We start from the raw sequence: 22,744 nt of genomic DNA, 5'->3' as shown, positions 1-22,744 counted from the left end.
CCTCAGCATCTCACCATGGGTCATATGCTTTAGCTCCTATCATTTTGGTTTGCTGGATCTTTCCTAGTTTATTTGGAATAATTTTTTGTGAAGAAAATTACTTAACATTTACCCCTAACTACAATATTCTACATTGTAAGGTAAGAATATATATTCTAAAGTACAATATGAATGCTACTGTAAACCTCACAATCATGACGTACATTACAATTCTACGGCTTATTTTATACTTAGTTAACATGACCTGACAAAAACACAGACAAAACATAAAGCAATTTTTTATATTTCCTTTTAACTTAGCACTGAGCTTCCCTTACCCTTTTTCGAGTTATTTTCAGCAAAACAATCTAGAATTCTCAGATTTGAGTTACTGATAGTACTTAACACTTTGACACACACCTCAGGAACAGATGAACAAATTTTGACAAAAAGTTGTATCAGGTCTATTTATGAACTCTCAATAATACCATTATGATGGGTTTTTTTGCCATTCTGACCAAGAACTGTCTACTACTGCATTGCCACTAGTGGGAGCAAAATATAACACCTACAGAAACACTGATCTGAAACATCAGTTTACTTGAGTTGAAAAAAGGTTCTCATCACAACCATTTTCAGTCAGATGACTTATGAACTCCAGGTGAGCTGGCTGTTAATGCCTTTCCAGAGCTGTCTATATGCTAAATACAATTTCTTCATATTCCTTCAGAAGAGAATATATTTAATGCAAGAATTTTAGACCTGAGGGTTCAAGAAGCATGTAAAAATCTCTAGTATTTTAGAAGTGCAAGTGCAGTTTTTTGAAGCATATCCTTTCTGTCTTCCCAAGAACTTAGAATGGAAGGCAGACATTTTCATGTCATTATAAAAGCATGCATCAGACTTTAATGTAATAGAATACTGACCATCATACTCATGTTCCATGCATATAAACCCCTATAACCAACACACATGCTGTTACAGATTTTTATCTTGTAGAGGCAATTTGGGGAAAAAAATAATCAGGCTTGGCTAACCTTGAACAAGTCCAAGAACTCCTAATAGGTGAGCCATTAGTGAGAGCGCTCTGGTAGCACAGAACAAGAACAGGACCTCTGCATCAAAGTTACAATAGGATAGTTTGATCCCCCAGACTACATACAGTGTTTTCTTTTATAGGCATTACCCAGAATTTATGAAATATATTACAAAACTCAGTCTCACTTTTCCTATGACCAAAAAATACACAAACAGATTAATGTAACGTTTACAGATGTCTTAAAATCAAATCTGTATGTGCATCACCTGAATAACCATATAGCTTAAAATAAATTAATATTTGTTGTTCTAATTTCCGCAAGTCATCTAAGCAGTTTTTCATTGACATTTTTAATACAGAGTAAACACAAAGAAAATAAAGGACACTTATTTTTACATTTGCCAAGAAGAGCAGTCTTAAAAAACTCAAACATCAGAATCTCTTTCTATTGATGCATCCTTACTTTTTATTGAAAAATAGAGGGATGAACAAGCTTGATTTGCTTATATTTTTAAAAATTATGTTCACTTCTTATCTTCAGATATTATCCAAAAATTTAGTTAAAAACCAAGAACTAACAGTTCTAGAAAGAACCTGCAGGAAATACAGACTTCTCAAAATTCCAATGTTAAATGGTTATGGGAGTAACTCGGGCATATTTTCCCGCAGTCCAATCTTACAGTCTTTTGCTACCAAAGAGTACTTGATTAAAGCTACCAAAAATATTACATAAAAACTACTGTGACAAAATTATAAGCACAGATGAGACAAACCAGTGTTTTGGGTTCATCTTTGAAAATGATGCTGTAAAATATCTTTTAAGGGCAGATTAGTCTTTAAGCATTTCCAGCCATACCCACAAGGGAGCACAGTACAGCCAAAAACAGACTCAAGTGAGAGCTGAGTGTAAGAGAAACAAATCAACTGGTAGCCAGTCCAGACAGGCTTGGTCACACCAGTGTAAGCCCATCAGCCACCATTTGATGAATACTGCTTTCCAGTCATTCAAAGGGCCAAGGTGCACCCCTTCAGAGAGCAACAGAGCAAATTACATGGATTCAGTCTTGCACAAATAAAACGTATCAAGCTTCTACTACTCTAAATGCATGCATTTTGGTAGTCTCCCTTTATAGTTAACAACATGAAGTTTAGCTGTGGTTGTTAAACACCTCCCTTATCTGATGCTTGGGTGTTTTCTTTTTTTACTCATCCTGTGACCAAGTTACAAGGAGGAAACCAATGGCTCAGGCACCAAGCCAACAGAGAAGCACCTTTTATTTCAAAGAATGGCTTTTGTATGTATCAGCACAAAATGACACCGGCACATACAGCTACCTGTGTAAGGGTTAAATGCTGTAAATAAGGACATAGGCTTTGGGCTGATTTTTTTTTTGTTTTGATTTTATTAAAGTAAAAAATTTTGGCAGGCCAACATAAACATTGTGTTCATTTATTTAAATACAAAAACTCCCTTTTTCATTTTAAGCTTTAAAGTCATACATAATTACTCGTGTGAGACATGAACACATCATTAGGCACCTCCCTCCAAAATTCAGAAATTCTTCTCATGACAAAATGTGTGCTAAATGGCACAAAATGTGCCAGTGCAGCTAGGAATATGGGAAGGTCTCTTTTCTGAGCCATTTTCCCTCTACTTCCTAATTTTTTATTATTCTTACTCTGTAAAGACACCACAGCTCTAAAGCAAAAAGGATTGCATTAGCTGGTATGCATCAGCCTATGATCATGTGCTCAGGTAAGCAGCCCATGAGCTGCTCAGAAAGAGAAGCCAATCAGTATGGAGCTCCCTGAATCCTGCCTAGTGACAGGGAGCAGACAAAGGGAAGGTCATGGGAAAATGAGGGAGGGGGGGGAGAGGGAGAAGCTGCAATCTAAACAGTAGTGCGTAATGGGGTTTGCATAACATCATGGGTCTAGAACAGCACCAGGAAAGGGCTCCTCGAGGGCATGCAGCACTAGCCAAATGCGCCACAACCATAAAACATTTACCAAAGCACAAGAACTACATGGAAGAAGTAAAATTCACTGATAATGAACATCAGCACTCAAATGTGCAAGCCTACTTAAAATATATCATAGCCAAATCAAAGAAAGTGAAACAGCAAATGGTCACGAATATTGTGTTCTAGATGGAGACTTCCAGAGAATGAAAGTGGTGAATAAAACCTACCTTTTAAGTAGTGGTTCATAAAAAGCAGTTTTCAGTTGAAATCCTCCATAGCAATTTCGATTAAGTTGCCAGAAATTTACAAACTATCTCCAAAGAAGGAAAAAAAAAAATCTTGTTTGAGACCTATTCTTATAAAAGACATAATTAAATGATGCACCAATGATTTGGTTTTCTACCAGTAATACAAGTCTACTGATCTGGCTGAATGGAATACACACCACCAGCCTAGTGAAGCTCCACATACAACTGTGCCTTTGTTTTTAAATGTAATAAACAAAACAGAAATCACATTATTACCGTATGTGTGCAAATAATAGTTCTTCTAGCACACCACAGACGATTTCAGTTTTTGTCCTTTTTAGGTTAAAGTTATGTTAGTGTTAGCTGAGAGTAGGGAGAAAAATATACCGTTTTCTAAGAAAAAAAATTACGTCACCATCCTGCCCTATTTCAACCTAGTGCACACACAGCAGAACAAGGTGAACTGTAATTTAAAACCCCTTCAGCTCATTTGTGCCCGCCACATCCCGATCTGCTGCGGCGCGCAGAGCGGGGAGCGAGAGGCACGTTCCCCTGCGGCGGAGCCCTGCAGTGTCGCGGGCGCTCCCCAGAGGGCGCCCGCGGGGCCCCGCCGGCCGCAGCCCGCGCGGCGACGGGACGGACTGGCAGGCCCGCCTGCCATTGGCTGAATGGAGCAGCCGCGCGGCAGCCAATCAGACAGGAGTGCCTTAAATTCCACCCAGCAACAAGCCCCACGCGGCGGGCCTCGGGCGCGGGCACGAGCGCGGGGGCGCGCGTTAAACGAACGGGATTTTCCAAACGGAGCAATAGAAAGCCAAGGGCTTTCCGTCCGAGACCCGGAGTTGCACAACAGCGCTGACCCACGAGTGCGGGTGCACAGCCGCGCCAACCAACAGGTGTTTAATGCGCGGGAGCATCTTTAGGCGATCACTGAATTTCTGTGATCTTGAATGCTGAATCAGAAAAATCTCTTGAAATCCAATCTGGGTTTAAGTATGGCATTTGGAAAATCTTCCTTTCTTGAGATCCTATGCAGGAACACTGGGGTTTTTTTTAGTATTCCAACAGAAAATTGGTGTTTTGTCATGACTGCAGTATGACTTCTGCCTTGAAAGGAGAAACCAATCTCCCCCACCTTTGCAAAAAACTGCCTTCTGAAATTGAGCAAAACATCATGCCCACATATGTATCCATGCCTAAGAAAAACAGGCACTTAAATGGTTAAGGCCTTCTTAAGCCAGAGTAAACTCACAGTACAATTTCAAAGAGGTTGGTCTTGTTTATTGTATATGTGATAGTGTCAGGTACAAACCTGAACTATGCTCTCATCACGTTGACGTCACAGTAAGTTAAGCACTTCTCTTGTGTCTCCTCTACCTCAAGAGGATAACACCTCCTCTGACACTGGCTTATGAATCTATTTATCATACCAAGTTTTTGAGGTTTTTTCCCCCCATGATGCTTTGATGCCTTGTGGGAAAAATGAATTCATTATGGGACAGAAATGACTGACAGGTCTATTTACCTGGCTAAGATATTTCATCTGCTGGTGGTTTTGCAGAGTTGTTCTTACATCTTCATCACTTTATACCTAGGTAACTGCATTCTTTGGAGAACGGAAGAATGGAAAACAAGTAGAAAGTATTTCCTATACAACTTTTACAAGCAACTCAAGTCTCTTAAAAACACTCACTATTTAGCACATGGAGCTTAGGCTGATCCTCCAAGAAGAACTTTTTCTGTATAATGAATTTTAACAGCTACTTAGATTATTAAACTAGTAAAACTGCATGACTGGAACTCAGCCAGAGCAACAAGGCTATGATAATATGTTTTCTTACTTCCCACAAGTGTTAGAGATTTCAGCTTTTATCAACAACTCAAAACATCAGCTTTCAATTCAGCTGTGACATCTCCAAACACTAAACAAATCCTGCTGTTTTAAACAGAGGTAACAGCAAAATTCAGCTTTCTTACAGAAAGATTTTTTTAGCACAAGCTAAAACACTAAGGAAATCTGGTGGTTTTTTTTAATTTTTAAAGAAAGGATTTACGGACTATGAAGTTGAATTTATGCATTTAAAGATACATTTGATGAATATTATTATACACAGTCTCAATGTTAGATTACAGTTCCATCTCTGGCACAGGATAAACAGCTTGAATTTCCTTTCCATTATCCTTGAATATGAGTAGGACCTAATAATTCCATAGATATAGTCAGTAACTGCCAAAACACATCTACAACTAAAAACTTGCTCGAATTCTGATATTCCTAACTTAACACCTGAACAACCTGAATTAATTGTTCATGCACATACAGATCAAAAAATATGAGACATTCTGTGGAAAAAGAAAAATCTCAGAAAAAAGGCAAGATGTTCTGATCATGCTTAGGCTTTTCTCGGCATTATAAAATACAGTATTTTTTCCTTTTTTGAGAAAATTTTATAAATTTTAAATGTATAATTTTCAGTAATTCAACAGCTACAGCTTTGACATGGTATCACTAACATATGCAGATTTGTATCCCTTGTTTTCTGTTAGATAAAATGCAGAATAACACTACTGTAACGAAAAAACAAACATATTTACCCTGAACAATCTGTTGTCTAGATTGGTTCCCATATCACATAGGCAACTAGCTGTAGTGATGTAACCTTGGATTTCCAACTGGCAGCTCAGTGACATGAGAAGTCAGAGGCGAGCTACCTGATGCTGACAGTGATCCCAAGAGTCACTTCTCAAATGCCAGAAGCAGAAGCGAAAAGAAAACTTACAACAAAAGCGGCGATGCTGCATTGAAACATTAGTTTGCCACACATATAAGCACCTTTTTTTTTTTTTTTTTTTTTTTTTTGCAAAGATTGCGTTTAAAAAGCAAGTTTAAAATGTAACTAAACCAGCAGTTGGTAAGTTGGGTGTTGGGAGGGTTTCCCCGGGGAAGACACCGTTTGTCGGCAGGGGCAGCACACCCTGCCTCGCCCGCACCAGACCTGCCCCGAACAGGCACAGCACACAGGTTGGAAGGGGCACGTAATCAGGGCGCGAGGAAATCAGCTCTTCCATAAACTGAAGCCTGATGGGGTCTCTGAGTTGTTCGGGGCAGGAACGCTGTTTCCCGTTTCCCACATGAAAGGATGAATTTTCTTTCCGTGAGTGTCTGAGGCAGGCCAAGGCAGCACCTCGGCAGCCATCTTGTCCTCTCGTCGGCTCCCTACCCGATGGCGAGGACAGCCAGAGATTTGCATACCCGCTCGGGATTGGCTGCCGCAGAGCTGCTTTGCATAAACCAAATCTGCCTGGCAACAGGCTAAAAATAGCCAGCGCTGCTGCTGCTGGGAGCGGCACCGCAGCGGGGCGGGAGCGCGGCGCGGCCAAGGCGACGGGCCAAGGCACGCGCAGCCATCCTAACGTGACGGTACGTGTGGGCACGGCGCACTCCATTCCCTCAGGGTTTCGGTGGGGCTTTTTAAGTGACAAAATTTAATTCTGAGGTAATTATCTTTTCAAATCAAAACAAACTCTTATAATCTGCACACTATCTTCTTTCTCACTTTCGTTTCTAAGCAAGCTGGAACAGAAACCATCTTTCTTACTGTAACACCCCATGTCGGTTTGGTGAGATGACAATGGAGTAATCCACAACTGCAACAAATGCCACCTAATCCTTAGTAGATGTGGACTCCTACACAAAGTTCTTGGCTCCTCAGTTACCCCTTGTTAATCACACCTCACCAGAAACACACCTGTACCATTCCATTCCTCCACTTGAAACTAAAAACTGTGTGGGATTTGGAAGGGCAAGGAGGATGAACTAAGAAAAGAAACTCTGTAAACAGAGAAGGCATTTTAAGATTAAAATTTAGATATAAAATGGAGTCAGTAAAGCACAAAATCTTTAAGCTGCTATGTACATACATGTTCTATGATAGTAACTCCAGCAGTAATCTACATGTACAACCTACAAGACAGGAATCATCTACAGAAGTTTCATTTTCAGCAGTACTGAACTGATAGCATAAACTCTTCTGACTGCACCAGAAGCAAGTAAAGAGGTTTCCACACCTTTCTATTCAATGCATCCGCCCCCAGTTTCTGTTTCATGGAACTGGTAAAGGCAGGTGAAAGTGAACATCTTAAGGTGAATGAAGCACCCAGTGCACACAGGACATGTACAGCTGTCTAATCTAGCTCTTGGGCAGCCTGAAATGTGCCATCTGATACTAAGGTACATACAAGTACTGCTAGAATGAAAAAACTGTTATTTTCTCTGTCGCAATTAAATAATGAGAGCAGGAAAAAAAGTGGCCAAAAAGCAGGTGGTTGGTCGCAGAGATCACTGAAGACAGTTGATATCTTCTGAATGACTCAACAAAACAGAATTACAAAATTTAAACAGAAATACCAATATGAAGTAAGTAAAATTAGACCAAAAATTGCGTATAAAAAAGCTTAAAAAAAAATTAAGGGGAAAACCCCACCATCATCACCACCAAACAGACCAAAACACACAAATTTTCTTGTGAAAATTACAATTTACCCAAACTTTATTACCTGTACCTACTGTTAGGACTGTTTGTCACGAGCATTCTTTAAGGAAAGGTAGCTTACTGCACAGACGTTAATTAGCTACTCCTAATGCATTTCAGTAGAAACTGTGTCTCCTACCACAAGACATTTTTTCATTTATCAGAGGCTAAATGTTTTCCAAAGGAAACTAATGTTGTGAAATGATGGGAACTAGAAAACAAAATGCCAAGCTAATATTAATTACTAGATACAGAAGAAGAAAAAAAAGCACATTAATACCAGTAAAACTTTGTATTAATATGCTAAGGATCCCAGATAAAGCATGTAATTCATGTTTAGACAATGATAAACGGTTGCTCTCTAATAAAGTTCTATGGCAGTCAATTTCTTACTGTACAAAGCATGCAACCAGAGTAAGACTAATTTACTCTAGTGAAAGTCTGTAATAGCAGATTAAATTCTCTTGGGTCAGTGGGTGGACAGTTATTTTTCTGTATTTGGTCATAGGCAAAGATTTGTCACATCTCGCATTTGTAAAGACTTGTAACAAAAATGACCCAATGTGTCACCCAAATGGTCCTTTAAATGTTTCATAAACTAATATGTAAGCAACCATTGCATGGAGGATTCTTTAACTTTAGCTTGTCTGGAACAAGCTCTAGAGACACAGATTGCCAGATTTAATTCTTTGCTAAGCTGCCCAAGGAACAGGAAGCAGGAAGTAACAAATGATTTCTTTATGTAGTTCCAATCATAGAAATAAATTATAAGAAAAACAGAACTAGCTTTGAAATGGGCTTTAATGACAATTAGCAGCCTGAAAGGGTACCAATTCTAACTGTATTCTTCCTTTCTAGAGCCTTTGACACACCCACCTACTCACCATACCGGCTGCATAGACAGATGTGTGATCTCGTTGTATGCTATTTACCTGACTTGTTAGGAGACCAAATGCAATGTCCTAGATTGCAACTGTTACCATATAAGAAACACTCTTTTCTCATTATTATCTTGTGGCCAGACTTCTAAATTCAATACCAGTAGGAATAAATTTTGAAATGGTGCCACACTAGTTTTAAGTGGCACAGTTGTATTGATCTGTATCAGCAGCACCTTAAGCAACAAAGCACAAGATGTTAATTTCTGAGATGCTTACACCTAATGCTAAAAATTCTTGTCAACTCACATACTCTGAAAAACAAAGATATTTAAACAAAACCAAAGGAAGATTATAAGAGGAGTGTCCTGAAAATAATTACACAGTTGATGGGAAAATCCCTTTTTTTTTTACCAGGGTGGGGCTAAAGTTTGGCTGAAATCAGTTGGTAGGTAGAAAACCAGGAAAACACAGGACTTGTGTGCCAGTATAAGACAGACACTTTTTTCTTCTTTTTTTTTTTTTTTTTTAAACAAGGAGAATGTGATTCACTGAATAACCTCCCCAAGGATGTGGCAAAATCCCGATCACTAGAAGTTTAAGATGCAATTGGATGCCAGATAAGGCTCTCTTTCTCAAGAAAGACCAGACCACATGATTTTTTAAGGTTGTTTCCAATCTAAGATATTCTGTGAACTCAGCTGTACAACTGATTTCATTACTAGATGATCAGTATTAGCTGTCAGATATTAAAACCCCTCTAAAATGGGACTTTTAAAAGTAGTCAGGTGACTACTCCACTGGTCTTCTGAAGGACTGTTACATCTTCAGCAAGAGAGCAGTAATTGCACAGTTGAGAGGTACCTTTCAAGATAATCAATATTCTACTTATAAGCTAAGTCATTAAAGAACAACAACAACAAAAAACCCCTCTTTTTTGAATATATTATATACATAGACATTTTACATACTTCATGAATTTTGTATTTATATAGATACATATGGTTGAGGAAAACAATCAGATGGCTTACAATAAGAGAAGTCTAAAATGGTAATTAGGTTGTGGACTTGAGGATCTAGTTTTATTTGCATAGGGTTTTAAATGTAATTCTTGTATACAGAAGCTAAAAATTACATGGAAACAGTAGATTATCAGGCTCAAATAACCATAAGTGAACTTATCCTTAAGGCAAATTTTCTCCCAGAAAAGCAAATCCATCTTGTTTGCTATCTTTGGTCAGATACACAGAAAAATTCTTACACCTGAAGTAAGATTGTTTCTGATACTTAGTTTCTAATTAATATAAGAAATCTACTTTTCCTCACACCTTGAGATATGAATTCCAAGCACATCACTTCCCCTTCTCTGGTCAAACAATAGAATAAGTGGCTCATTTTGCAAATTTTTCTCTAATTCATTTTTTTGACTGGTTAGTCTTCTGACATAGCAATATAAACTATTAATTGAGTAAATATGGCTGCTAAAAATACAGAGAAATATATTTAAAGACACTGCAAAGACTATCAAGTTTGACAGGTACAAAATTATTTTCAATTTTTATTTATATATATCCATAATAACATAGACAATAGGATGTCAAATAAAAACTGCTATGAATGTCTTTGTTTCTAGGACAAGGTACACTGCAAGGCCCAAGAATCCCATTCTAGAAGGGAAAGGTTATTTTTGGAAGTCCAGACTAGGGGACACCAAGCAACGGACAAAGTCTTTAAGTGCCTGTCAAAAACATAATGCTTTTTTGGGTGGGTTTTTTAATTCTAAGAATTCAAATTTATAAAATCAGGATAAACTTGAAGTGTAATGCAATACAACACACTTTTTGTATAAGCTCCTCATGCCTACAAAACTTAATTAAAATGAACACTCTTAAAAGTCCCACAAATTTAAACTGTTTCCATACATAGGTTTCAACCATCACAACCCATCTTCCACCTGCAAAATTTCATTTCAGAAGAATGTTTGAAACAGCTTACAACAGCTAAGAAATTAGATTTCAAAATATGGTGCAACGAGGAAAAATATTGAAAGCAATTTATATTATTCAGGTATGATAAAATACTTTTTTCTCCCCATTCTGTAACTGCAGCCCATGCATGACTAATCCAGTATAATCCCGCATCAATAGCGAAGACAAGTCAAGGAACAGGAAAACTGGAGTTTATTGCTACTATAATATAAAAATGTAAGACCAAAATATTTGGTAGAAAGTCTTCATCTCTAGAAAAACAAATTTGCAAAATAAGTTTTATTGCCAGGTTTTTGTTTCCCATCCCTGACAAAGGCAGTTAAAAGGTTCACCAAAATGAGGAACAAATCAGTATAAAATTTAATGAAGTAATTTCCTTAGAAATCCTGCTTCAGACAGACTCACTTTTCAGCAGCAATGCTGCTGTTAACATTCACTGTATTCATCTGTGGCTACTAGAGACTACTACGGTTGCTAAGCAACATCTTAGTTTCATCTCAATTTTGATATTTGCCATTTTGGCATATTCACTGGAACCCTATTTATTCTTTAAATAACCTAATCTCATTCCACTTCTTCCAGAACTGTTTTATGAACGGCAATAAAATAGATTTTTCAGAGGGGAAAAAGGGGGTGTGGGTGAAACTTCCTTTTTCCTATGTTTTTCTAAGTACCTATGTGTAGATAAAATATCTTAGAATATTTGCATGTGACAAGAAAAATTGCTATAGTGTTAAGAAACCCCACAGACATTCAGCAGTCATCTTGCTTTTTCTGATTTCTGGTTTCTCCACGTAAGTTAAGCAAGGACAGGAAGTAGAGAATTTCATATTAACTGGAATATAAAAAAATTCATACCACAGAGCAATTAGCATATTACCTAGATTTATTCTACAATGGAGTAAAATACTACTCTGATACATGAGATTGAACCCCCTCAGTTAAAGAATGTGACACATGAGCCCATCATGCATGTTCTCCTTCTACCTTGCAAAAAAAGGACCAATATAAATGACCTTCAGTGACTCTACGAATACACAGACATCAAGCAGCAGATTTCACAGTGGCAGGAAAAGAAAAAAGACTGCAAAAATCCATGCAGTCAATATATTTCTGTAGATAACACTGCTATGAGGTCACTGCTACCTGAGAGACTGCCCACACTGACACTCATCTAATCCAGAGGGGTTTCCTATGCAACAAGACAGCATCCTCCGCCCTGGACAGCTACTCTGCACACTTTGCACACAGTAATAATATTCAAAAGAGGCAAGAAGCTTTTCAGAACTCTAAAAGAAAAAGCACCACCACTGTTATGCAGTACCATTTAAAGTAGCTTAGTCTATATCCATACAGAGAGTCCCATTCTTTCCTGTCCTTATTAAGTAGCACTTAAAAGTTAAGAAGTACTCTTCAATGTCTTCTTAAAAGGGTTCTGTTACATTAACTAAATACTGTGACATCTCCCTTTGGATGAAGTAACCATTGAGGAATAAAGAGGAGAGGATGAAATGCTAATAATTAGGTGTAGACTCTTGTGATGAGAACTGTAAATAGCTATGTTTTTATGAAATACTAAATAAGTGGAATCATGCATGCACTTCAGGCAACAGTTCTTCAAATCATTACCTTAAAATGATCCGGGAAAAAAGCAAGTGCTTAATTACCCATTTGAAACAGGAGATGGTAAACCTAATGTTAAACAGACGTTTCAAAGATGTAGAGTAAAAAAACAATTATCTAAAAGCAACCCAACTACTGGACTTTTCTCATCTTGCAGTATAAATCTTAATAAAAGGGAGTCAATTAGCAAGTGCTGTATCACTTTAGCTGCTAAGTACTATTTATTTTTTGTGCTGTGGGATGACCAAATGTCAACAGCCATCAAAATCCTAGTAGAAGGAATGTGAAGTATTTTCTGTGAATTACAGCTTGTTGCTAATATTACAAAGGAATATGGCCTTCTAAACATAAGAAACTGAAATTAAAATCTGTGGTCTGAAGGCATTTCTTTTCCATAGTGATGGAAGAATTAATCTTTGTGTTTCCTTGGTTTCTTAGTCTAAGATCCTTGAAGAAGAAAGCAGAAAAAGATATGCAAAGTGTTCTTTGACCACAGCAAAGTTCTCAGGCTACGTTTCTTAGAGGATACAAAAGCAAAGTAAAAAGGAAAATAGAAGAGATGTTCCATCCAATAAAGACCTTTGTCTTTTAGATTAAGAAGCTACAGGCCTCAAATGAGATCAGCTTATACTTCCCAAAGTATTTCTTATGCCTGTTTATTAATGACCTCAATGAGGCTTGCCACTATGCAGGACGCACAAGTAATTCTGGAAGGCTTTCCTGGGTTTAAACTTCACATCTAGGATGACAGGCTTTGATTTTTTTTCCTGATGAATTCTTTTCAAAGTCACCATAAGCCCTAGTTTGCAGTTGCTCAACACCTCTGCATGGTTGCTGGCAGCAAATATGTGGACTGAAGTCAGCCAGCAACATTTTGTTCATGCTGACTAGTGACATCATACACACTAACTTAGTGAACTAATGAAAAGCACCTAAATACATGATCTGTTTAGGACACCAGAAAAAACAGGTCTAGAGCCACTTCCAATGCCAGTGTTGCATTCCTCAGTGAAAAGGATGGAAGTGATCAAAAGCAGAACACACTTCTTCCAGTAATGAGGTCATTGTTTTGCTTGCTAATGCAAATTTTCAAAAATAAAGAAAACAATATTATGAATTCATGAAGCATTGATAGTCTGCACAGCATATTAAACTAGGATTCACAATATAATAAAAATAATAAAAAATAATAGCAAAAAAAAAAAGATGCAAGTTTCCCTCTACTGATAAATTATTTGGGAATTATTTTGCCAGAACAGTGCGTAAAAAGTTTTTGAGTCTGGTCCGAAAGACATAGTGGCCAGGCTGTACTGATACTCTCCAATGCATTCATGAGGTGGTAGTACTTGGTCTGCAAAAGACTACTTCTTCAGTGAAGAGCTCAAAGCAATTCTACAAAAAAACATCCTTTATTTTACTGTTTTGTGAGGGGGAAAAGCAGCTGATGAAGCAACAATCCAGTAATACCATTTCAGAAACACAGAAGTACATGAAGAATTTATACAGCTATTTTAGACTGCTTGCCTTCTCAAACTTCATGAACAATCATAGGGAGAAAAATGCATCTGCACAGTCACGCAGAGTGACCATTTACAAGAAGCTTCATTTTTCTTGTCTAGAAGTTTCCCAAATGCAACCCAGAGTTAGATGCCAGAAGCAGACAGTAAGAATTATACTTAAAAATGCCTCCATTGATAAAATGTATAAAAGACACAAAGGATAGCATCTTTAATTTTGACCAATTAAGGTCTGGTGTAAGTCATCCTCCAGAAAGGTTCTGCCCAGAAACCATTAACATCAAAAGGAACACTTGTCCACAGTCTGTCTCTTGCCTGGTGAGCCGGCAAGCCAACATGCTTGCCTGCTTCCTGGAAAGGACAGGCTGCAGTTTCACCTCATCCAAAAAATCAAAGGCTAGATTTCTCTTTGAGTGAGTGAAGAATCATTATAAATCCTTTCTTCATGTGCTGGCACATAGCATAGCTGAACTGTTTCCTGATAATTCTTCAGAATACCTACAGACTTCTCCTGATGTATCTGTATGCATGACCACATCTCCCAGGCTTGCATCTGCAACTATAAAATTATTTTATTTATACAGCCCCAAAGGGAATGTGACCAGGGCATAATCATTCTTGCGCTTTTTGCCAGGATCCTTCCTGATTTTTCAACATTGTAAAAAATCAATACAAGCAACAGAACTGCAACCTGTATTGAGGCATAATTCACATCATCAGCATTTAGTGTAATCCAGGAACATAACTTTATAAAGAGTATGGCTTCCTTACTCTTTCTCTGTATGCTACGGAATTTCAGTCCCTCTGCATTACCTGTCTGTTTTGGGCTTTAGCTATGTATTTTGTCTGTGTGATCCCCACTTACTTCCAGGACAGAGTGTTTATGCTGGATGGTCTATAGATGTATAAATCAGATTCTGGTGTGCAAAGGTAATACATTTACTTTAATAAATCTAATAAATGGTGTTTGGGTCTCACGAAGCAAATGTTCCTGATGACTCTGTAAGTTCCATCCTCTGTAATTAACATAAAGTAACTATTTTACAACACCAATAATAAATTTTACTTGGAGCATGATTGCTACCCTCTCCCCTTCAAAAGCCTTAAAAATCAAATTAATGTTTTTTTGATAGAGAATTTGGGGACGGGAAGTTGTTATTTGAGGTGTATCAAGGAGTAATTGTATCAAGGAGTAAGCACATTACAGATACTGGGTATTTACACCAAGGAATTTCGTTCTAAAACAAATTAATTAGGATATCCATTTTATAATAATGTTCCAGCAATTAAATCACCTCTGCATTAATTGAAATAATATTCTTTTGCATTTACTGACACACTGTTAATCCTCCATTATTTTTCTCCAGCCCTTTTTTAAAACTCTTCAGGGTCTTCCACAATTCCAACTTTATATGGAGTTACTGGGAGGGATATCTCAGAATTCTCAGCCAATTCTTTTAAAACTCCTGGATGCAGATTACAGAGACCTCCTTATAACCTTTGCTAAGAAATACCTATCATGGAATGTTTAGTATCTTCCTTGTAACTTCAAGGCTTAAAAAACTTAAGTTATCTACATGACCTTATAATATAATCTCACTTTCATCTAAAATAACACCAAAATATTTACTGTGATATACCTTTTTTTCTTTCACTATAATTCTGTTATTATTATCACCTACATTACTGTTAAAATTCTCAATTCTTAATAAATATCACTTTTGTTATTTTTTACTTTACCAGCCAAGGTTTTCCTCTCAGGAACATTTTATTTTAATCAGTTTTCTACATTTTTAATGCCCCACTCAGTGCCATTTCTCCTCTACCATCCTAACACTCACACTTCACAGAAAGGAGGGAGGGGCCCCAAACTGCTTCCTTCATATAGCAATGAAAGCAAGACTGGTTCTAATGGAATTTGACATTTACGGAAAACCTTATAGGCATTAAAGGCTTCTAGTATAATTTATATGGGGAAATCTACCATACATGTGTTTTTGCCCTCACACACACGCCCATTTTTGTACTTTTTGTAGTCTGTATATGCGTATAAGCAGACTTCTAAATGAAAACCAAAATTCTGTCCATATCAAATCTTAAGTTAGCACTAAAAAGTTAGAAGGTTTCAAAGTGTATGAGCTAACTACAAACTGCAACTCATTTGGCCCATATTGTAGGCATGCAGCATTTTTCTCTGCCATTTGAATGCAGAGGTTTACTTTTCTCTATTACCATTAAATTCTCCCCTCCGCAGTATCAACCAGTTACGGTTCTCCTTCCAAGCATATTTACTCTATAGGCCTTAATTCCCAGGCCATTTCAGAATGCCTCCAATACCTTCAATATCTATCACTGCCATTTTAAGCTGTAATAATTTATCTACTTACTTTGTCCTTCTACATCTTTAGTTTCATTCTCTTCAATTAATCTTATTTTTCCTTCAACCAAAACAGGCCTGTCTACTTCCAGTTCCACACCCCTATCTTGAGCTGATGTCTGCCTTTAAGTGGCCATGTTTTTGGCTTGTTCATGCATCTCCAATTATCTCTTTTCTCTAGGTCAGTGACCATCCTTTCAAATAATTTTCTCCATCTCTCCTTTCCAGTCTTCCATGGTGTCATTACTTCAACTGGTAAAACAGAAACAATACAAATGTATTTGTGCAGAAATAGCACATCTGCCCCATGCAGCCATTTCATGCGCTACATTAATAACCACAATAGAGCATATTATGTAATTAGCAATACTTATATTCTGTTAAAATTTCCTGCTTTAGGGCAAGGTTATTGTCTTCTCGGGGGGGAGATCATAAAAACACCATATTCTGATCTAATTCCCTTCTTATGAAAACAGCTTTTTAAAATGTACCCATAGGCATTTAAGAAAGTATATATACTAAAAGATACATGGACAACAGTGCAGTATCTATTTGCTTTAACAGCTTTGTAATCTCAACAAGAAGAAAATTCAAACTACAACCAGCATAACAAAGATCCTTCATAACACCATGAAACCAAAACACAATTGGTGGATTCAACTTTGTCAACTCTGCATCATCTCCAGGGTAAGCTTGCACTATTGCTAAGCCTCCATGTGCATCAACCAGTGTCACTATAGAGACAAAAATAACACACTAGCAAAACAGTAGAGGTTTGAATCAAACAAAAGCAGTAACACTACTAAAGAAAATTACACACTCAATTTTTGAATGTTTTTTAATACTTAGTTTTACTAAAGTAAATGGTCTACAATAATCTCTAGGTAACATTCCCCCTAAAAACAGCAACCCCAATATAATTACAGCCAGAACAAATTACTTTTGGGTTTCCCAGAAAATGCAACTTACATTCAAATATAATTCCTGGCATTGTGCCAAAGTGGGGGAGTGGGACCTAAATGAAAAATTAACTTCAGAGTCCTCTAAAACACAAATGCAGAAAATTAGTTGATTCTCTTACCTGGTAAGAAGATGGCACGTGCAAAATGAGCTTCCTCCTCTGAGTAAGCCACTGACATGCAGCTCATTTGCATAAGTCTTATAAGCTACAAGTAAACTTCCAGGTCGGCCATCTTGATACTAAGATCTTGTTTTGTTTACACAGCAGCATTAGTACTGGTTTTCAGCCAGCCTGAGCTATGCTGTTACACCTCTCAGCTAGTAGCCTACATCTGTACCTTAAAGCCTGCTGGAATTCCTACTTCTCCACATAGTAGCTGGATGCGTCAGAATGCCCCTGCAGCTCATTGAGCATGCCACAGCCTCTAAGGAAACTGTTGCAACTGCAAGTGCGTCCAGTTGTACTCTTTGTACTGCCTTCTGTGCTACCAGCTATTAGTGCTGCAGCAACTATGTGCAGTGAAGTACCTCCCACATACCACACAGTAGTACCAACAAGCAAAGATTTTATTACAGCACAGCACAAGACAGCACACTGAAAAAAAAAACCAAGAAAACTGAATTTTTCTCAGTATTTTCACTTACTAGCAATCTAATTACACCTAGATTCCTTTGTACATCTTTTCACATTCATCAGTGCTGCTTTTTCTGTCTGGAAACCAGAGTGCTCCTGCAGCCCGTGTGAAGGAGAAGTCCATGACACATGTTAGCTGCTGCCGACACGGAGTCAGACTGCAATTACAGCTAGCTGGCGCCAGTAAAAATTTACATAAAGGGGCCTGATTTCAAGACTAAATTGCAGCAGGATATTGCTCAGCAAAGCCTTGCCCCTCCCCACGGGTTCTAGAATATATCTTTCTAGGTATTTGCTTACTAATAATCCAGATCCCTATGAGAAGTGCTGCTCTCATTGTTCATATAAATGAAAATTGACAATAATGTCTGCAAAATTCTGCAAAATTAATTTCACCTTGCAGCCTGTTTCAAGTAGGATTCTACACACACTGTTCACAGTTGTGGTCTAGTAAAAGAAATAACACCAGAAAAATTACACTATGCTCAGCAACCAGGTATTCTTAATCTAGTATTTCCAGCATTTTGCAGATTTCCAACAAGAAATAAATGTTAGTTCCAAGTAAGACAAATTCATTTTTAACCTAATACTGAAAAGTAACATGTCTGGCCATTTAATTTGTTGTCTCTATTTCACATTTAGCTTTTCTTAATTAGTGAAGTGTAGGAAGAAAAAAAAAATCTCTCAACCAGAATTATCTTTTCAAGTACCTGTAAGGTACAGTGACAGGTAGTGGCAGAAGCTTGGGTTTCAGCCTCACTTCGACTTTTAATACGTAATTTTAAAAATTCTTACCTTCTTCTTTCCAGTCAAAGTCCAATCAAATAAATGAATAAGTTACATTTGACAGATGTTTATTCTAAAAGTCACTGTACTTTTCTAGGGGAAAGAAAAAAGAAGGCAAGCTTTAAGCATGAGTGTGTGTGTGTGTGTAAAGGATGATTCGCCAATACCTCTTGCCCCCTCACCTGCTGCCTTGTAAGAACTCAGGGCAGGAAAGAAGCAATGCAAATAGGTACTCTATTTGTTATACTAGCTATAAACACATATTCGTGAAACCTTAAATAAAATCCAGTTTGGCTAGCTACATATTTAGCAATAGGCAGCTGTAGTTGCAGCCTGGCACCAATTTGTGAAAAAGCAAAGTAATGGAGACAGGGATGCTTATTAATCTGAACATGGCAGAGCATCTCAGGACCAAAAGAGCCTGCTTTATACCCCTGGCCTCTTCTAGTTCCCTGCATTGTTCCTCTTTAGAATGCCAACAGTGTCAAGGCTATATACAGTCAAATTGTATGTCCCATTTTCTGCTGCAAGCATAATTTGTTCATTACAGCTGGTTCTAGGTTATTTGAGCATAACACAATATGCTCATCTGTAATGTCAAAAAAATACTATTGTTGTATCTGAAAATATTTAGCAATGCAAAGTATTCCTAACTTCTTGTTTTAATTTATCCTCACCTTTGCATCCACAACCCGGGTGATTTGTAAGGGAAAGCTAATTATTATTCCAGAATGCCTGTCACATTAAAGTGACAATCAGTAACATCCCTTTTATGTTATATATGTATTTTGATTTGTCTTTCAGACTGATTTATGTATGTTAGTGCATATATAATACATCTTTCAGTGATTCTGTTGTCATTTGCAGAATGAATAATTGGATTAACAGCTTCTGAGCTTAAAAAGAAAGGGTACCAGTGCTGCTTTAAAAAAAAAAAAAAATTAAACCCCTTAGATTTCCCAAATACAGTCATGTTCCTACCCTCCCCCCAGCTCTATTGCGTTATGCATGAAAACCTGAATAATAGTATGTTTCATAACACATTAAAACACATACTGCAGAAATAAGAGCCTTGGAGCATTTTCTGTTCCAGGCTCCAGTCCGCTATGGGAAATCCATGCCTGAACTTGCCGGCAGCCCCCGCGGGCGAGCGCTGCCACTGCAGTCTGCGGGAAGCACCACCCCGCTTCCAGAACGTTCGGGCAGAGTCACCCGCACCCCCTGGCTGTACCTCCCTCCCTCTCACACCACTGGCTATGACAAAGCTCAGTTTCAAACACAAAACGTTTTCACAGAGAGGAGAAGCCATTGATTTGGGAGTTAGAAACGCACCAACTCGGTTACACGGGGCAGAGCGGGTGCTTGGGGTAGGGCTGAGCCCCTGGCCAGCGGCAGCCTCTGTCTGCCGGGCATAGAGCTGGCCACCGACCCCAAATAAAGTACAGGGAACCTTCAGCAGCCTCCAAAGTACTGGATTTGGGCGGCATTTTTTTTCTTTCCAGCTTGGGATTTCCCCCCCCCCCGCCCTCGGGCGGGGGGTGGGGGGAAGGGTAGCATAGTTTATTTTGTAGTTTGTTTGTTTTTAATAGGAGACTCTGAGACAACAAGCCATAATGTACTCAATCATAATTCTCCGGTGACTGCTACTACAGAAAAAAGCTAAAATGTCTGCCTGCCTTTTCCACGTTTCACCCCTGTCGGTGGAAACGCCTAAAAGCTATTCTATTATTCTCAGAGTCAGTTCTCTTCCTCCAACATGCGAACGACTTCCTACTCCCCCAGGAGAAGTGACCTTAAAGAGCAGATGTTGCAGCCAAAAGTAGTAAGACCAACTGTGTTCAAAATAACTACTATTAACAGTATGGGTTCAATAGGTACTAATCAAAGACAACATCTTAAAATATCAGTTCAGTTCTCTCAAAATAGGTAGAGAAAAAAAGTCACACAAAATTATTTCCCCAATCCAGACAATTTTAAATATTGAAGCATTTAACTCACAGAGTTTTTGTCTAAAAAGGAAAAAAAAAACCCCATAAATCCAACCATGATGAAATCTATCACTAGTACCTTGACCTAAAAAAACCAAACAAAAACAACAACAAACCTTAAACAAACAAAAAACACCCACCACAGAGCAAATGAAAATGAAGAGCTCTGAGCCTTCTGACACAAGTCCAAAACATTCCTTTCCCCGACTTTTCTTCTCCAAAACAAAACAGATCAAATTACTATTCACTTAAGAGTCAGCTAAAACTTTAGTAATTGCCAAAATTTTCTCACATTACTGTTTGAAAGACACAGAAAAATATGTACGTTTCTGAAGCGGAAAATGGTCTATCAAATCATTATCTTAGCTGCTGTGGTTTATTTGAAGATATTGTACAACAAGAGCCTGTATCAGCAGAAAGAACAGGAAGGGCAGGAAAAGGGGGAAGACTGAAAATAATTCTTTCCGCTTTTCTGTTGTAAAAAAGGGGTGAGAAAGTGTCTAAACTGGGTAAGTTCCAGGCTGTAACAGTCTAATATGTTGCACCCCCTTTCTTCTAGAAATGGAAAATCCTCATTATGAGTATTCTCATCAACTTCAAAACTCCCACATTTTGTTAACTTAAATTTACATGCAGAATTTTGTTATTTACTAAGCAGCTGACTGATCTCAACCTGAAAATCAAGATGATGGAAGACAGTAAAAAAACTTGGCTTACTCATAATTCCTTCAAAGACAGTACATGCTTTAAAAATCTATTAAATTTTACAGCTAAAATATAAAGGAACAATTCAACTGTTTAATAACAGTCATAACGTGATTAAGTATTTAAGATTCCAAACAGTTCTAAGAACTTGGTAACCATTTATTTCCACCTAAAGAACCAAACAAGTCAGCTGTTTTAAAGTGATTTCTATATATTAAACAGTATTGCATTCATTCAACAGTCTGTTCCAGTCCATTTCAAATCCTGCCTGAAATGGTTTGCTCCTGAAATTTTTATCAAAATAGAAGATGCAGCTGTGCAAATTGAGACAATTCAGAACTTTAAGAGGAACATAAAAAATAATCAGACCATGTTAGAATGGTTCCAAGCAACTATGATTTAGTAATGCAAAACTATCCAAATAAGTTGGTGCATAAATGAAAAAATAAAGTCATTACAAAGAAATTCTTCTTTTTAAGTACAGTATTTGCGAGGGGGGAAAAAAAGAATCTATACACTTTTTCAGAGTAAACTACTGTTTTTCTTTTGGAAATTTTGTTTCTCTTCAAAAATTAAGTAGATTTGAGACTACTACCGTAATAGGAATTTATTTCACTCCTAACAGTCTGTCCTTAAGTTTACCTATCAGCAGTATGAAGCTAATTCTTCTAGAATACACAGATGCAGAATACTGACCGCAGTCTGACAACGCATCTTGTGTTAAAACTGTATTGCAATCAATTCAGTTGAAGTCATTACTTCATTACACGAATCTATTTCTAATTCAAAGCATATACATCTAATTTATGTATTTAATAAAAGTTGGGGGGGTTAGGTGTTTCAGCATCCACTCAAGTACCCTGTTCCTTTGCACATAAATTGGTGGTTTCCATTTTCTTTTTGATTAGTAAAACCCAAAGTATTAACAGCATGGGAGTGAAAAGGGATTACGGCTTTCGGCTACTAGTACAACCATAAAAAAAGCCTTACAATGTACTTGGATTTCTGAAAATGGCATGTACCCCATATGCAAAACCCACCATACTTTTAGCATTCCAACACTTACTTTAGGAAAGAAAAAAGAAAACCAACCAACAAAACCCCAAACCAAACCACACTACCCATGCAGTTCATGGAATAAAACACTACAGCTCCCTGCTGTGTCAGTCATTTTGTACAGCACTTCCAAAAATGGATGTGTGTTCAAAATGGCCTGTTAAAAAGCAAAGGAAACCAAAGAGAATGGGAAACACAGAGACAAGAGCTTTTATCTGTGCTGGGGTAATCGCTCCATACATTTTCTGCAAAATGGGAGTAAGCTTACTCAGTTCACAGGAGAAAAAAAACCCATGGGCAACAAAGTCACTAAAAGGTCTGAAAATACAGTATTTTATTCAAATGTAATACATATGAAAAAACACTCCTTATAGTGATTCTCCAAAATACTCTACTTTTCATGCTTCCGTTAAAGCAGTTTAACAGAAAAATTTTAGATCAACAAAACAAATAGCACTAGGCTAACATAT

General features: G+C 37.6%; 1 protein-coding gene and 2 long non-coding RNA genes across 17 annotated transcripts in view; 2 read left to right on the top strand and 1 right to left on the bottom strand.

Moving 5' to 3' along the window:
• ATF7IP (activating transcription factor 7 interacting protein) overlaps positions 1-22,744 on the bottom strand; it is an 83,823-nt gene that overhangs the window by 48,164 nt on the left and 12,915 nt on the right. For 3 of the 15 annotated variants that reach the window (XM_053943670.1, XM_053943676.1, XM_053943677.1), the window contains one exon: positions 3,210-3,292. The exons of 6 other annotated variants lie outside the window; for them this stretch is intronic. Coding sequence is in view for 3 of the 9 variants with exons in the window: in XM_053943664.1 (XP_053799639.1) it covers positions 3,210-3,292; positions 4,756-4,773 (101 nt within the window). In the remaining 6 variants the exon portion in view is untranslated. Of the gene's footprint in view, positions 1-3,209; positions 3,293-3,506; positions 3,652-4,755; positions 4,818-16,155; positions 16,200-17,226; positions 17,327-22,744 lie in introns of those variants that run through there. 6 more of the 15 variants (XM_053943662.1, XM_053943663.1, XM_053943664.1 and 3 more) reach the window with 5 other exon arrangements.
• LOC128788554 (uncharacterized) lies at positions 3,966-5,034 on the top strand. Its single transcript, XR_008431122.1, has 2 exons — positions 3,966-4,126; positions 4,826-5,034. It is a non-coding gene; the product is annotated as an uncharacterized LOC128788554 (long non-coding RNA).
• LOC128788555 (uncharacterized) lies at positions 6,650-12,820 on the top strand. Its single transcript, XR_008431123.1, has 3 exons — positions 6,650-6,727; positions 10,567-10,707; positions 12,690-12,820. It is a non-coding gene; the product is annotated as an uncharacterized LOC128788555 (long non-coding RNA).

This window comes from Vidua chalybeata, chromosome 5 (genome assembly GCF_026979565.1).
Source record: "Vidua chalybeata isolate OUT-0048 chromosome 5, bVidCha1 merged haplotype, whole genome shotgun sequence".
NCBI classification, from domain to species: Eukaryota; Metazoa; Chordata; class Aves; order Passeriformes; family Viduidae; genus Vidua; species Vidua chalybeata.
Note: the sequence above shows the minus strand (reverse complement) of the source record. Positions and strands in the feature narration are given on the sequence as shown.